Genomic DNA, 15,000 nt, shown 5'->3' on the forward strand with positions numbered 1-15,000 from the left:
CTGTGGAGGCAAGACCCTATGGGACATACCAAGATGAAGTTGCCACAGCAGATGGTTCCCTTTTCAAAGGAACACGTTTAAGGTGGCTCAAACCAGTTTCAACACTTGAACGAAACGTCCTTACTAGAAGAATTGACACTACAACAGTTTATCACTTAACGGCAATGTTATGGTACCTTAAATAATTGAAAATTTAAGGTAGCCTTGAATCCGTTCCATTGATTTTCTTAAACTTTGCATAGAGTTTCACATGGTACCATAACATTGGTGTCATGTGATAAATTGTTGTGGTGTCAATCCTTCTAATAACAAGGTCTCTTAAAAGTGTTGAAACTGGTTTGAGCCACCGTGATTGTCCCAAAGCTTCTAAGACCTGAAATGCTATGTCAGATCCACAAGAGCCACTTAGGCATAGTCAAGTGCAGACAAAGGGTCAGAGGAATACTGTTGTGGCCTGGAATGTCGGTGAAAATTGAGGAAATGGCCACCCATTGCAGCATTTGTGCCAATAAACAGCCCTCAGAGCCACTAAGGCCTTCTGTACCACCATCACTACCTTTGAAAAAGATAGTAACAGACTTATTTGAGTTTCATGGAAAGCATTTTTTACTCTCTGTGTGCTACCATAGCAAATTTATTGAAGTTACACCCATGGAATCTGTAATAACCGGAGCTGTACTGGAGGAGTTGAAAAGGCAGTTTGGTGTGCATGGCCTCTCAGCAGAAGTGGTATCAGATAACAGCCCTCAGTTTAGCAGTGGCGAGCTCCAGATTACGGCACACCACATGTCACTGCATTGCCCAAAAGCCAATGCAGAAGCGGAAAGAGCAGTGCAGACTGTGAAGAAGTTGTGGCTAAAAAATGATGACAAGTACCTAGCCTTGTTGGACTTTCGAACAACACCACTTCTAGACATTGATCTGTCCCCAGTATGATTTTCTGATAGATTGTAGACTGAGAAATAAATTGCCTTGACCAAAGGCCTGCTTTAACCAGCACCCAACAACTAGCAACATATTACCAAGTTCCTGCTAAAGAGTAAAGAGGATCAGAAGAAATATCATGATCGTCATGCCAGCAAGGATATGACAGAGCTTAAGCTTGTTACCAAGGAAAGACCCCCATGGTATAGAAACCAGCCACTGTAGTTAAGCATCACCACACACCAAGATCATACGTGGTCCAAGCTGAAGATGGTTCCAAGTATCGCCGCAACAAGCAACATCTATGAGTCTGCCCTGCACCTGGGCATGGTACTCTAAACAAAGAAATACCTTCCAGGACAGCCCAAGCTGCAGTCCAGGATAAGGACACAGATGTGCTGTACAGAGCAGACCAAACTGAAGTCCAGAGCAAATCAACATCAAAGCAAATATTACAATAGAATCCTGGATATTGCCAGCTTCAGGGAGTTCTTGAAGAACCACGAGCTGTGCTACAACTGTACCAGGTTATCACATTTAGCTGTGGATCACAGGGTTGTGGTTGGTGTGGATCCAGGCGCCACACTTCCTTGTGTGATAACCCAGCCACAACTACGTCACCGTCAGGTGGAACTGATGAGACCAAGTGGTCATGTGACAAGTACTTTGAAGCACTGGAAGAGCAAACAACTCTACATGCAACAGTATTGGCAGAAGTCAATGGAGTGAAAGGCAGGATAATGCTGGAGGAGGTGTCACAATGAGTGAAGCAAAGAGTTATCGAGCAGATGTAGGGAACTGTGTGTAAGTAAATTGAACTGTGTCACTTCAAGATTAAGTTTGCACCATTGACGACTTTGAAATGGAGGTACAGGTTGTTAATGCTGAGAAACCTGTTTTAACACACCTTCAAACCCCAGGATTGCACACCAGAAGAGTAAAAATCCTCGGATTAAACGAGTTGTGTTTAGTAAAGAAATAGCAGACCAAGATAGGCTACCAGTGCACATCATTTTCAGTGCCGCAGATGTTCAGACCATAAAGATGACGTGCAGAACCACCAGTCCTTGGACCAAATCCTGATACATGCAGATACAGGTGTGGAGTTTACCATGCTGGGATAGGTGGTGGCAGGAAAGACTCCACTGGCAAACACTGAGACTGAGAAAGAGTTCCTTGCATGCAGAAGTCATAACATTAGTTCAATCAGATGTGTTTGCAAGAAGTACTAAGGCTCACAGACTCTGACTACAGGGAATATTTCATGAAGAGTCACGTCATACATAGCTCAGATTTGATGACTGCAGGATGGAATGATAATAATAATAATGATAATTTAATAATCAACTCCTAGAGCGCTATTTACATTCACTGGTCAACAGTGCTTTACAACTACAATAAAATTCAAATTAGTAAAACTAATCATTATTACAGGTATATTAATAAAATTTATTACATGGCTTGTGTTTGTAGCCGATATAACGCGTGCTCTGATTGGCTAATTTGTGACTGAATTGTAGGGAATTATTCTCCCATAATGCCCACGGGCCGATTACGGGCTTGCAAAAACAAAGCAAAAGGTAATTAAAAAGCCATATAATAGACTACTTACAAACCGAGCGAGCTCGAGCCGTACTGGGGAATTTTTATTTATTTATTTCAATACAAAATGAAGTTACAAAGGACATGCAGGTACAAGAAAAAAACAACCTAGATAAAAATAAAAAGCACAAATAAGCAAAAAAAAAATAAAGCGGAGCAATACAAAGCTGGTACTAGTACAGGCCAAGCTACAATATTTATCATCTATTGGCGCTGATTTAAGCTTTAAGAGGGTCTTATTTCAGGTTAGAAAAGAAAGCGTCAATCACGTCCTGCGGGAGTAGGGTCATACAGATAGCCGGTTGAATTACAGAAGTTTTTAAAAGCTCAATATACACTGCAAGAGGTTCCCATTTTTTCCTATCACCACCTTTCGTCTCCAACTCGTATCTTGATTTCAAAAGAAGCAAATAATGCTCAAAGTGGGGTAAAGTTTCGTTTGTTTTGGCAAGCCAGATGTGATATCGTGCTAGCAGTAAACAGTAGTTAATTTGGAGGGCATATTTCGAGGTGTCAGGCTTTAGTCCGAGAGCAGTAGTATTCAGTAGCGTGAAATTGTTCTGTGAAATATTCATATTTTGTAGACATTCCATTACGCTTTTCCAAAGCTTAGAAGTTTTTTGACATGTCCAGAAAAGGTGTATTAGTGTTTCAGGTGCATTCTCACAAAAGGTGCAATTTTCATTTTCTTTCAGCTTAATTTTGAACAGAAAATTGTTAGTTGCCAGATGTCTCTGAAGAAATTTAAAATGAAATTCTATTAACTTTGTACTTTTGGTGCACCGCAATGCCAAAAGATATGCCAAGGTCCAGTTGAGGTTTTCACTGCTCAAACAACTGCAGTCCATAAGCCATTTCTTATGGCTCTTCCTTGGAGCCTCACCTTTGTTTCTGACTAAGGATTTGTATACCAGTGCACTAACTTTTTTGGACTTTAAAATTTTGTGCTAAAAGCTCGAGGTTCGTATTCTTGTTTATTGTCGTTCACTTGCTTGAGGCTGCTATTGCCAAGTGCCTTGACAGCTGATATAAGACCGTAAAAACGAAGTGGAGCAGCATTCAGATCGTATTTTAATTGGAAATCTTTTAGAGAAAGGTAGCTATTGCATTCTGGTTTTTGCAAATTTTTTACTTTAGTAATGCCTTTTGAGCACCAGTCTTTAAAGAAGATTGATTTGTTTTCTATTCTTATTAGGGAATTGTGCCATAGGTTTTGTTCTTGAAAATGCTCCAATCACGCTAATTGCTGTTCAAAATTAACTTCCGCCCAGATTTCCAATATTTCTTCGAGAAACACGTCGGAGACTTTGATCGACTTTTTTGTATCTTTTGTATTGAGGTTACCAGTAAATACGTTTTTGCATCCGTGATTTTTCAAAGCTAGGTCGATAAAAACTTTCCATTTTCCGTTCGTGGAATCCAGGAATTTTTTTATCCAAGTTGTTTTAAGCGATTTATTGAAAGAGACAAGGTCGATCATTTTAAGGCCTCCCTCGCAGTAGTCATTAATCATAATTTTTCGTTTGATTTTGTCTCCCTTCCCGTTCCAAAGGAATTGATAGAACAATGTATTAATCTCGTTTATTGCATGATCATTGGAAGGCATAGGAGATAACAAATGGACACGTAGTTGCGAGGCGGCTAAGGACTTGAGCACGGTGATTCGTCCCAGCAAGGTTAGCCTACGGTACTTCCAGCAACTCAGAATTTTTCTTATCTTTTCAATCTTTTCATTATAATTTAAGCATGCGGATATTTCAGGTTTGACTGACAACCACAACCCTTATAATGTTTTCACTTTACATTTCGGCCACTTAAAATCCCTTCCTGGCAAAACAAGCTGTTCATTGCCAATGCTGGAACCTATCCCAAGGGCTTCCGTTTTTTATTCTTTAGTCTGAGACCGGAGACTTTACTAAAATCCTCTAGCAAATTAAGTGCTGAAGCAAGCGCTTCTCTTGAGCCATCCAAAATAAGCATGGTATCGCCTGCATATTGGCTAATTTTAATTTCGTTATTGACAGCAGAGATGCCTTTTATGTTTACGTTATTTCTAACCGCCTTGGCTAACACTTCAGCGGAAAGAATAAATGAATATGGCGACAAGGGACAGCCTTGCCTAACGCCTCGTAGAGTCTGGAAAACGTTGGTTGACCACCCGTTATTTAGAACGCAACTTTCTGTTTCGCAATAGAGAACTTTTACCCAATTAATGATCGATGGGCCAAACCCGAAGAAGCGTAAGGAGTTGACAATAAACGACCATTCGAGCGAGTCAAAAGCTTTTTCGAAGTCTATAAAGAGCAGTAAACCAGGAATGTTTTCCTTTGCGGCATATTGGATGATACAGTCTATGAGCCGGATATTTTCTCCAATAAATCTGTTCTTCATGAACCCTGTCTGAACCCTGATTGTTAATGATGCTGGGAAGTACAGATTTGATTCGATTTGCAAGAGCTTTTGCAGCGATCTTATAGTCCGTATTTAAAGAGGCTCGATAGGGTTTTACGCGGCTAACAGTGCGTGTCCAATGAAGAAAGAATACAACACTGGTGTCCCTATCAGAAGAGCGATGTTTTGTCGTCTGTATAAACCTATTAGCGTACATTTCTTTAAGGGTGTCTGCAATATCCCAACGGTTGCCATGGCAACGGTACAGTGCTGCAAAAAGACCCTTTGAAACTCAGTTTTTCAAAAATAACTTAAAAACCGATTCGGTGACCTTTTTTTGATATTTATAATAGTGACAATAAACTTAATTAGCAATACTAATAAGAGTGAATATCAAAGAGGATACGCGTGAAAAGCTACATGAAATAAGTAGGTTTTCCGCTTACATTTATAAAATAGCTTAAGACTGAATATCACGTAATTCAGCCGGCAAACTATTCCATAAATATGGAGCGGCAGCAGAGAAAGATATATCACCTAAAGTGACAAGCATTTTTCCTTGAGGAGGGTCTAACAATAAACTTTGATTTGATCGAAGATTATATATAGACCTAGGCTTAATGTTAATTAATTCTATGATATACTTGGGTGCCAATCCATGAATAGGTTTAAATGTTAAAATTAAGCTCCTAAAATGAACACGATGTTGTACTGGTAACCAATGAAGTTCACAAAGCGCGGGAGAAATATGCGAGTACTTTCTTAAGTTTAGTACAACTCTAGCACCCTGTAATATGACAATCCCTTGTAAGGAACTTGTAGCAGCACTCATGTTGCCTCAACTAATGAACCATGCCAAATAAAATCTGGAGAATCAACCCATTGAAGAGCATCTCTGTTGGGTTGATAGCACCTACAGTTCTCTTTTGGATCAAGGGTCAGGGCACTCGGTCTGTGTTTGCGACAACAAGAACGTTCCAGGAGAATAGTAATATTACCTTCACTTGCATCATGTCCTGAGAAATGAGAATCTGACTGATCAAGCAGTAGAGGTGTTGGACCAGACAAGCTGAGTGATTTATGGTTCCACTGGCCGGGTTTGTTGGCTGAGAATGAGGAATTGATCACAGCAACCTGAGGTGACAGAGAACACAGAGACCGGTCAAGAGAAGGTACAGCCTAAGCCAGAGAAACAGTTCCTTGCAACAGAAACAAAGGGAGAGGGGAATGGTCCAGTAGATGCCCTATTGATAAAGTTCTCATCCTACCAGAAACTCTTGAGAGTGACTGCCTATCTAAGTGTTTTATCTGAACTGTAAAGGGGGAGACAAGCGAGATGGGCCAGTTGCAACAGAAGAACCGTGGGCAAGTGAGAACTTCTGAATCATCCAAGCACAGTCGTCCCAAGAACTGAAGCCTGATGTTCAGCTGAAGAAAGATGGGGAGGGAGTATGAAAATGTGCAGGTATAGTACCAAACTATTATTACAGAATTTTTGCACCTAAGATATTGCGTTTCTAACTTTTGGATTATCATATACCATATTACATAATATGGAAACTGGCTGAGTCAAGTGTTGCCAAGCTGGAAACAGTTTGGCTTTAATTTCCAAGTGTCCAAGCATTCAGAACTTTATGAAAATTGGAAAAAAAAAACTCTTCTAAATGCGTTTGTTGAATATGAGACTGGTTATAGCCAACTTGGCACAACGTGCCTCATTGGTTATTTACCATCTCATATCCAGCGGGCACTCATGGAATAATATTATTGTTAAGTATTCCTACCACAAAATCATGGTTTTGCCATGTTGATCGTTGAACAGAGGTATAAGCAGATATTGCATGGAGGAGTTGTAACAACCATGAGGCATGTAAGAGAAAGGTTTTCAAGCCCCAAACTTACTAATTGAAGTCATCTCACAGTTACCAGCATTTCTAAAGAGCAGAACTGTCTCATCCTTATATTGTTACTGAAGTTGACTTTGCCCGACCAGTTTACCAGAAGATTGGCAAGAACAAGAATGATAAGGCTCACATTGCCCTGTTTACTTATGCAAGCTGTTTCTATTGAGACTTTGTGGTGACTTAAGTGCTCCGAAATTCCAGAAGGCGTGGAAAGAGTTCATTGCTCAAAGAGGGTTGCCACAAGTCATGATATTTGAGAATGGCAAGACGCTTATAGCTAAAAGTAAATTGCTTAAGGTGTTAAAGAAAGATGAAAGCTTGTTCAACTTCATGGGGGAGCTGAAGATAAGGGGAGATTCAATTTGTAATTTATAGTATTTTATAAATTTATCTATATTACATATATATTTTATTCATATCCAGTCTTATCACAAATTCTTTATATCTCGTAGTTATAAGCCTGAATGTAATTCAGTTTTCACTGCAAGTTTGGTGTCAATAAACCTGTATTATTATTATCATTTATTATTATTATTATTTCTCTCGTTCCCCATGGTGGGGTGGCTTCTTTGAGCATCTCATAGGCATCATGAAGAGATCACTTTCCAAGTCCATTGGAAGGAGCCTGTTCAAGTTTGCGGAGATAGAGGAAGCTCCCGTGGATGTGGAAGTTTTGATGAATAACAGGCAACTGTTGTACCAAGGTAAGTAGTTTGAGCAGCCAATCATTACTCTCAGAGGAAGACCATTATCTATCGTGGAAAAAGACTTGGAGCTGATTGTAGATGAAGCTGAAGTCTCAAAGCAGATGAAGATGTTGCAGGGAAGCAAGGATCAGTTGAGGCAGCAATTCATGAGTTAGTATATCCACTCACTGGAGCAGCAGCAGTTGGCGAGCGGCCATTAGGAAGTAGCTATTTCAGAACTTGGATCTGTTTTGCTGTTGAAGGGTGAGAGCAAACAGAAAGCACATTGGAAACTTGGTTGAATCCTGTGCAAGGTCACCGGCAAGGATGGTATAGTTCGAGGTCCGAAGCTAAAACTCGGAAGTGGCCATGTTGTCAAATGGCCCTTGCAACTAGTGTGTGACCTAGAGATTGGATGCAAAGATCCTGCCCCAATCTGGATCTCCAACCCAGATGCATCAGAGTTTGTTCCTAGCTAGGAGAAGACCAGGATGGAGAGCAAAGGATGCTCCCAGGAGTTGGATTAAGGATGTACTTGTAGATGGAAGAAAGGACATTTAAGTTGTGTGACACTTAAATGGGGGCAGGGTTTTGAAATTTATGCATGTAATTGTTTTTTTTGTTGTTGTTGGACACGCATGACTGCATTTCATTACTATGGACACAGCTCCCAACCACGTAAAGCCTTGATTTCAGAACTGACACACAAGCAGTTTTTTTTTGCTTACGTGTGTTTTGTTCATAAAAAAGGTGAGATTTTCTCGGTAAACTGTGATTGTTCGCTGGAGGACAATAAAAAATATAGAGAGAGGGATACCTTTATTGGTGTATGTGTATTGGTTTTCCAACTTATAAGTAATAATAAATTAAGTTATTTACTGATTCCAAAAACAAATGTTTTGGATGATAATGAACTACATAAAAAATTGACATTGGCACATTACCTACATGTATGAACATTAAATGCATCAGTAAAGAGACAAAAAATGATTAAACAGTCAGTTCTAATCTGTGGAAGTGTGTAACAATGACCTGGATTGTAGGAGGTTTGCCATTAGGCTATAGTGGAGAAGTTGATACATAAGTTTCAGTAATTTCCTATGTGAAGTTGCTAAAAGGCATAGTATGGGTGTTAGGTCGGCTCCCTGTCCTCCTTAAGGAAGCCAACTTTACTCTTCTCAGAAACAGGTCGATCCAAGAAACATACAATGTACTTATCATAGCTAGCAACACCCCTTTGCTTTACTATTGACAGTGCTGCAGCTTCATATAGTCATATCAAGGAAAAAGAGGAGAAGATGGAGAAATGTAGTACGTGATCTTTGAAGGGAGGTTGGTCACTTGGGGAATGCTGAGGTGGCTATGGTGTTAGTGTTAATTTGTTCCCTGGAAATAGAGACTTGTGACCTAGCAATGTTCCTAGCAAGGATTGGAAGCCAAAGATGAATGTTAAATTTTTGCAGAAACCTCTGTTATTGGCAACTGCACACTTCCTGTGGAGAAAATTTATTGAGGGCTAAGACCATGGAGTACAGCCCTTCATCAAGTGGCGTAAAACCAGACTTATTTTAAACACTTTAATACCTGGTGTTATGTAATTTGCGTAAGGCACCAAGATGGCTTCTGTAACAAGTAAAAGCACGACTTTGTAGCGACATAAATAGAGTAGTTTAATCGGGAGTTCTCTTAGACTAAGGTCACATTGATTTGGCTCTTTTGAATTCTAAAAGCAGGGCGATCACATACGAGATCAGGTTTCAACGAATCTATTGTCTATTGTTAGTGCTTCCACATGTTACGCTGCTCTGAGAGTTACAGTATATTACACAGTATATTACTTTTATTACTATTAGGGGTTTTTCACATTCCTTGCAATAGCCCATTACTGTCACAGTGGTTTTCCTAGCTGCCCTGCATTTTCCATTGACTTCAGCATGACTTTACCTGCACTCATAAATTTGACTGCTGTCAAAATCATTTTCTACCTGGCATCAGCATGAATATGTTTTCATCCGGTTTCTGTTAAAAGATTTAACAGTCTTCATGGACATTGAGAAAAACCTCAACCCTTCCTTGATGCCTAACTACAAACGAAGAATTTGCATAATTGTGAACATTATAAACTATTCTGATTAACTAATAATCCATATGTAGGAATAGTACCGTAATCATGCTTGTAATTTACTCTCTTATCAGATACTAATATATTCATTATACAGTAAAATATTCACATTAAAACCCCAGTTAGTTGGCTCCTTTTGTCCTTATGCCTCTTTTAGCTGACCGCTCACTCCACACCTGAGAAATGGAAAAGAACATATTTTAGGAAAAGGTGTAAATAGCTGTAGCATGAATTTGATACAGAAAACATGAATCTGATCAGTAGGGTATAAATATGGGCGTTCTCGTGATTGCCTGGGCTCTTGTGAGTGGAGTTTGCATAATTGTAAACATAATGGACTGTTCTCATTAGGTGGTAATCAATAATAATAATAATAATAATAATAATAACAATAATAATAATAATAATAGTAATAATGTATCATGCTTATACAGTATTACTCTATTTGTTAGATCAAGCTGATGAACAGCAGGAAAAAAAATTGGAAGAAGTAGATGACAAACCAGCTTCAGAGCAGTCAGGAGAACCTTCATCTGGCCAATCTACACTTGTTGCAGATACAACTGCAAGTCCATTAGAGAACCTTGCTCTTGGAACGAAGTCTGGAGAGCAGAGAAAAACAGAGCATTGTGGGTTCTCAGGTGGTAACATTTCACCAAACCTTAATCCTCAAGAGCCAACTGGTTACAACAGCCAAGGTGTGTTATCATTCAAAGAAAATTAAATACAATTAAGCTACGTAATGTGTGACCAGTAGTTTCATTTTAACATTTGGAATAATGGATTCAACTTAAGATCACATTAAAACCCCAATGACTTAATTTCCTCCTTTTTTTCCCTATGGCTATTTTACCTTTCCTAAGAAATGAAAGACAAAGAGTATATTAGGACAAGTTATATATAGCTGTAGCGAACACCTGAATTATTGAATGGCTTGATACAGAAAATGTTAATCTGTTGAGTGGGGTGTAAATCTGGGTTTACCTTCAATTACCTCGGCAATTGTGACCATAATTTGCATAATTGTGAATATTAATTATATGGATTATTCTAATTAATTAATAATCCATAGTATTAAGAATATTTATGATGCTAATTTATGATTTAGTCTCTTATCACAGACAAATATATGCATTCTACAGTAGTATAATTATTCACATTAAAACTCTTAATAAGTTGGCTCCCTTTGTCCTTATAGACCTCTTTCATAATGGTGGCCAAATGGCGACCAAATGGCAACCTACATGTAAGAGATGAAAGAGACATTATTTTAGGGACAAGCTATAAATAGCGGTAGCTTATCTAAGCACCAGTTCTTGAATGGCTTGATGCAGAAAACGTTAATCTGATGAATGGGGTATAAATCTGGTTAACCTGTGATTACCTTGGCAATTGTGACTAGAATTTGCATAATTATGAACATTGTAAACTATTCTTATTAACTAATAATCCATTATGTAGGAATAGTACCGGGTCGTTACAAAGTGCGAGGCAGCGAGGCGTGCGAGGCATGCGAATTTCGCATTTAAGTCTAAGCACCCATTTCAAATAGCGCTGATAAACAGTTATTAAGTCTAAGCACCCATTTTAAAACGGTTAGCTTTCAATAACTGTGACTCGGATGCTGACTCGCAGTCATGGCTCGCATGGCTCGCAGCCAAGACTGGCATGGTTCGCTTCTTGCCTCGCACGCCTCGCATGGTGCCTCGCACGCCTCGCTGCCTTGCATGTTGATAAAACTCAATAGTACCGTCATCATGCTCGTAATTTACTCTCTTATCAGACACTAATATATTCATTATACAGTAAAATATTGTCATTAAACCCCCAGTTAGTTGGCTCCTTTTGTCCTTATGCCTCTTTTAGCTGACCGCTCACTCCACACCTAAATTATAAATGGAAAAGAACATATTTTAGGAAAAGGTGTAAATAGCATGAATTTGATACAGAAAACATTAATCTGATCAGTAGGGTATAAATATGGGTGTTCTCGTGATTGCCTGGGCTCTTGTGAGTGGAGTTTGCATAATTGTAAACATAATGGACTGTTCTCATTAGGTGGTAATCAATAATAATAATAATAATAATAATAATAATAATAATAATAATAATGTATCATGCTTATACAGTATTACTCTATTTGTTAGATCAAGCTGATGAACAGCAGGAAAAAAAATTGGAAGAAGTAGATGACAAACCAGCTTCAGAGCAGTCAGGAGAACCTTCATCTGGCCAATCTACACTTGTTGCAGATACAACTGCAAGTCCATTAGAGAACCTTGCTCTTGAAACGAAGTCTGGAGAGCAGAGAAAAACAGAGCATTGTGGGTTCTCAGGTGGTAACATTTCACCAAACCTTAATCCTCAAGAGCCAACTGGTTACAGCAGCCAAGGTGTGTTATCATTCAGAGAAAATTAAATACAATTAAGCTAGGTAATGTGTGACCAGTAGTTTCATTTTAACATTTGGAATAACGGATTCATCTTAAGATCACATTAAAACCCCAATGACTTAATTTCCTCCTTTTTTTTCCCTATGGCTGTTTTACCTTTCCTAAGAAATGAAAGACAAATTAAAGAGTATATTTAATTTAGGACAAGTTACATATAGCTGTAGCTAACACCTGAATTCTTGAATGGCTTGATACAGAAAACGTTAATCTGTTGAGTGGGGTGTAAATCTGGGTTTACCCTCGATTACCTCGGCAATTGTGACTATAATTTGCATAATTGTGAATATTAATTATATGGATTGATCTAATTAATTGATAATCCATAGTATTAAGAATATTTATGATGCTTATGAGTTACTCTCTTATCACAGACAAATATATTCATTCTACAGTAGTATAATTATTCACATTAAAACTCTTAATAAGTTGGCTCCCTTTGTCCATATAGACCTCTGTCATAATGGAGGCCAAATGGAATATTCTTCTGTCTGTTTTGTTATTAATAAGCCTTTCTAGCCTCGGTACCACGAGAAATCTCGAACAGAAATTTAGTACTTCGGTTCTTGTAAGGCTCTCTGATTCTAAAAGTCTAGCTGGACCATGAGCTGAGGATTATTTGGTGGCCTTTTTGGCTCTGAAATAATGCACAATCTGTCAGGACGTAAATGTGTTTTGATAAAGAATTATGTGGTTGACAGCAACATCAATATTCTTGCCTTGATTGAGACTTGGCTTCACCCTGAGAATGTCAATGATCGCATTATTTGCAATCTCACACCAATTGGATATTCATTCTACCATTCTCTAAAGGGAAGCGCTAGGATGGCCTTGTTCATTTTTATGGAGAATGATTGTGATCACCATAGTTGGACTGCCTGCAGAATCTGCAAGTCATCAGCAAGATATTGAGTTTCTGAATTAATGCAAATCAAGATGTTGTTCTCCTGGGATGCTATTATTTTTTCATTTATGGCTTTGATATCCTCTCTCCTCAAATTCTAATTTCTCCTGCAAACTTTGTGATGGGTTAGGGTTAGACACTGTGCTAGCCTTCTCATTGCTGTTGATTATATAATACTCTCTTTTTGTCAGACATAGCTGATCAACAACAGAAAAAAAAAGTGGAAGAAACAGAGGACAAAGCAGCTAAAGAAAAGTCAGGAGAACCGTCATCTGACCAATCTACACTTTTAGGTTCAAATACAAATGAAACAAAGTCTAAAGAGCAGCAGCAAACGGAAAATGGTAGGTTCTCGACATTTCATCAAAGATAAGATGTTTCAAATCGAAATTTGTACACAAGTGTTTCATATACATGGGCCTGAACACAATTGAAAAGGTGGTCTTGATAATTGGCACTTGCCAATAATAATGGACATCGATCAGTGGAACAGTGAGATGTAAATATGGGCTTTCACATGATTACCTAGGCTCTTGTGACTGGATTTGTGCATAATTATGAACATAATAGACTGTTCTCATTAGCTGGTAATTAATAATTAAAATTATTATAGTTATCTTGCTTATATTACTCTCTTTATCAAAACAAGCTGATGGTCAGCAGAAAAGAAACGTGGAAAAAATAGAGGACAAACCAGCTACAGAGAAGTCAGGAGAACCTTCATCTGGCCAATCTACACCACTTGCAGATTCAACGGAAAGTCCATTGGAAAACCGTGCTCTTAAAATGAGGTCTGGAGAGCAGCAGAAAACAGAACAAGGTTGGTTCTCAGGTGGCAACATTTCATCAAACCCTAATCCAAGGGAGGCAGCCGGTTTACATTCAAGGAAAATTTAATACAGTTGATAAGCTATGTAATTTGGGGTTGGTAAATTTCGCTGACCCCCAGTCCATGGACTACCCAAATGGACTACCCTGAAAATACTATTTCGAATGAGTGCTGTTGATCGATGTGTAAGTAGCATCTCAAATAGTGCTTACTTAAGCCTCAACACCCATTTTGAACAGCATTGTTCAACAGTATTTAAGTCTAAGCAAAGGTTAGCTTACGTGAAGTAATGAGCCATCACAACAATAATCGAAAGCTAACCTTTTTAAAATGGGTGCTTAGACTTAAATACTGTTGATCTATGCTGTTTAAAATGGGTGTTGAGGCTTAAGTAAGCACTATTTGAGATGCTGCTTACACATGGATCATTTGTCTTGTCAAAAGTTGTCTTGTGGTGCTTGTACGAATTGATTCTCAGGGCCTGCTCTTGCACTGCACATTTCAATCTTACTGTTTGTTCCTTCAGGTATTCATTCTGTAACCATCTCCAAGATTCTCCAACGGCAGTTTCTTCTTTGTCCCTGACAGATGCACCATGCAAATCTCTTCCATTCTCTTCATGCTCTTTTTTTCCCGTAATACTGCAAAGATCCTGGCAAATCCGTAATCACAGTCTCCTCCATTGCAGCCTTTAGGATCCACTCCTGGCTTTCATTCAAATAGCCATAGAGGGACGTGCTTTTCTTCTTATCACATTTTGTCACACTTATCGATCCTCTTCCTCCCTCCTTTCTTAGTAAGTATAGCCTTGCAATGGTAGTTCATTTATGAAGCCCCCCGTTCATTGAGATGATCAGCTGCATCTTCTGATCCAAATTCACAAGCTTTTTTGGTCCATTCCACAACTCCTTGCCCGTACCTCACCACTTCTACCACCCACAAATTGGTCCCCATCACCAAATTTATTATGTTTCGTTTGGACAAACACAACTTCTTTCCCCAGCAAATACACCTCCGTGACCTACACTTTCATCTTCGCATTAAGTGTCTGATCTAGCTGTAGTATTCCCAAGTACTGATATCCCTTAACCTCTACTTTTTAACTCGTGGATACACGAAGCGTAGTAACGAGTTGTTGTGGGCACTGCGATATGCAAATTTGTCACTCGTCCACTCATCCACTAAGGT

General features: G+C 38.8%; 1 protein-coding gene across 1 annotated transcript in view; it reads left to right on the forward strand.

The window, feature by feature from the left end:
- Positions 1 to 15,000, forward strand: part of LOC138059777 (E3 ubiquitin-protein ligase rnf213-alpha-like) — a 212,574-nt gene that overhangs the window by 8,179 nt on the left and 189,395 nt on the right. The window contains 4 exon segments of the mRNA XM_068905393.1: positions 10,082 to 10,327; positions 11,777 to 12,022; positions 13,175 to 13,327; positions 13,633 to 13,803. Of these exon segments, the coding sequence (XP_068761494.1) occupies positions 10,082 to 10,327; positions 11,777 to 12,022; positions 13,175 to 13,327; positions 13,633 to 13,803 (816 nt within the window).

This window comes from Montipora capricornis, chromosome 8 (genome assembly GCF_036669925.1).
Source record: "Montipora capricornis isolate CH-2021 chromosome 8, ASM3666992v2, whole genome shotgun sequence".
NCBI lineage: Eukaryota > Metazoa > Cnidaria > Anthozoa > Scleractinia > Acroporidae > Montipora > Montipora capricornis.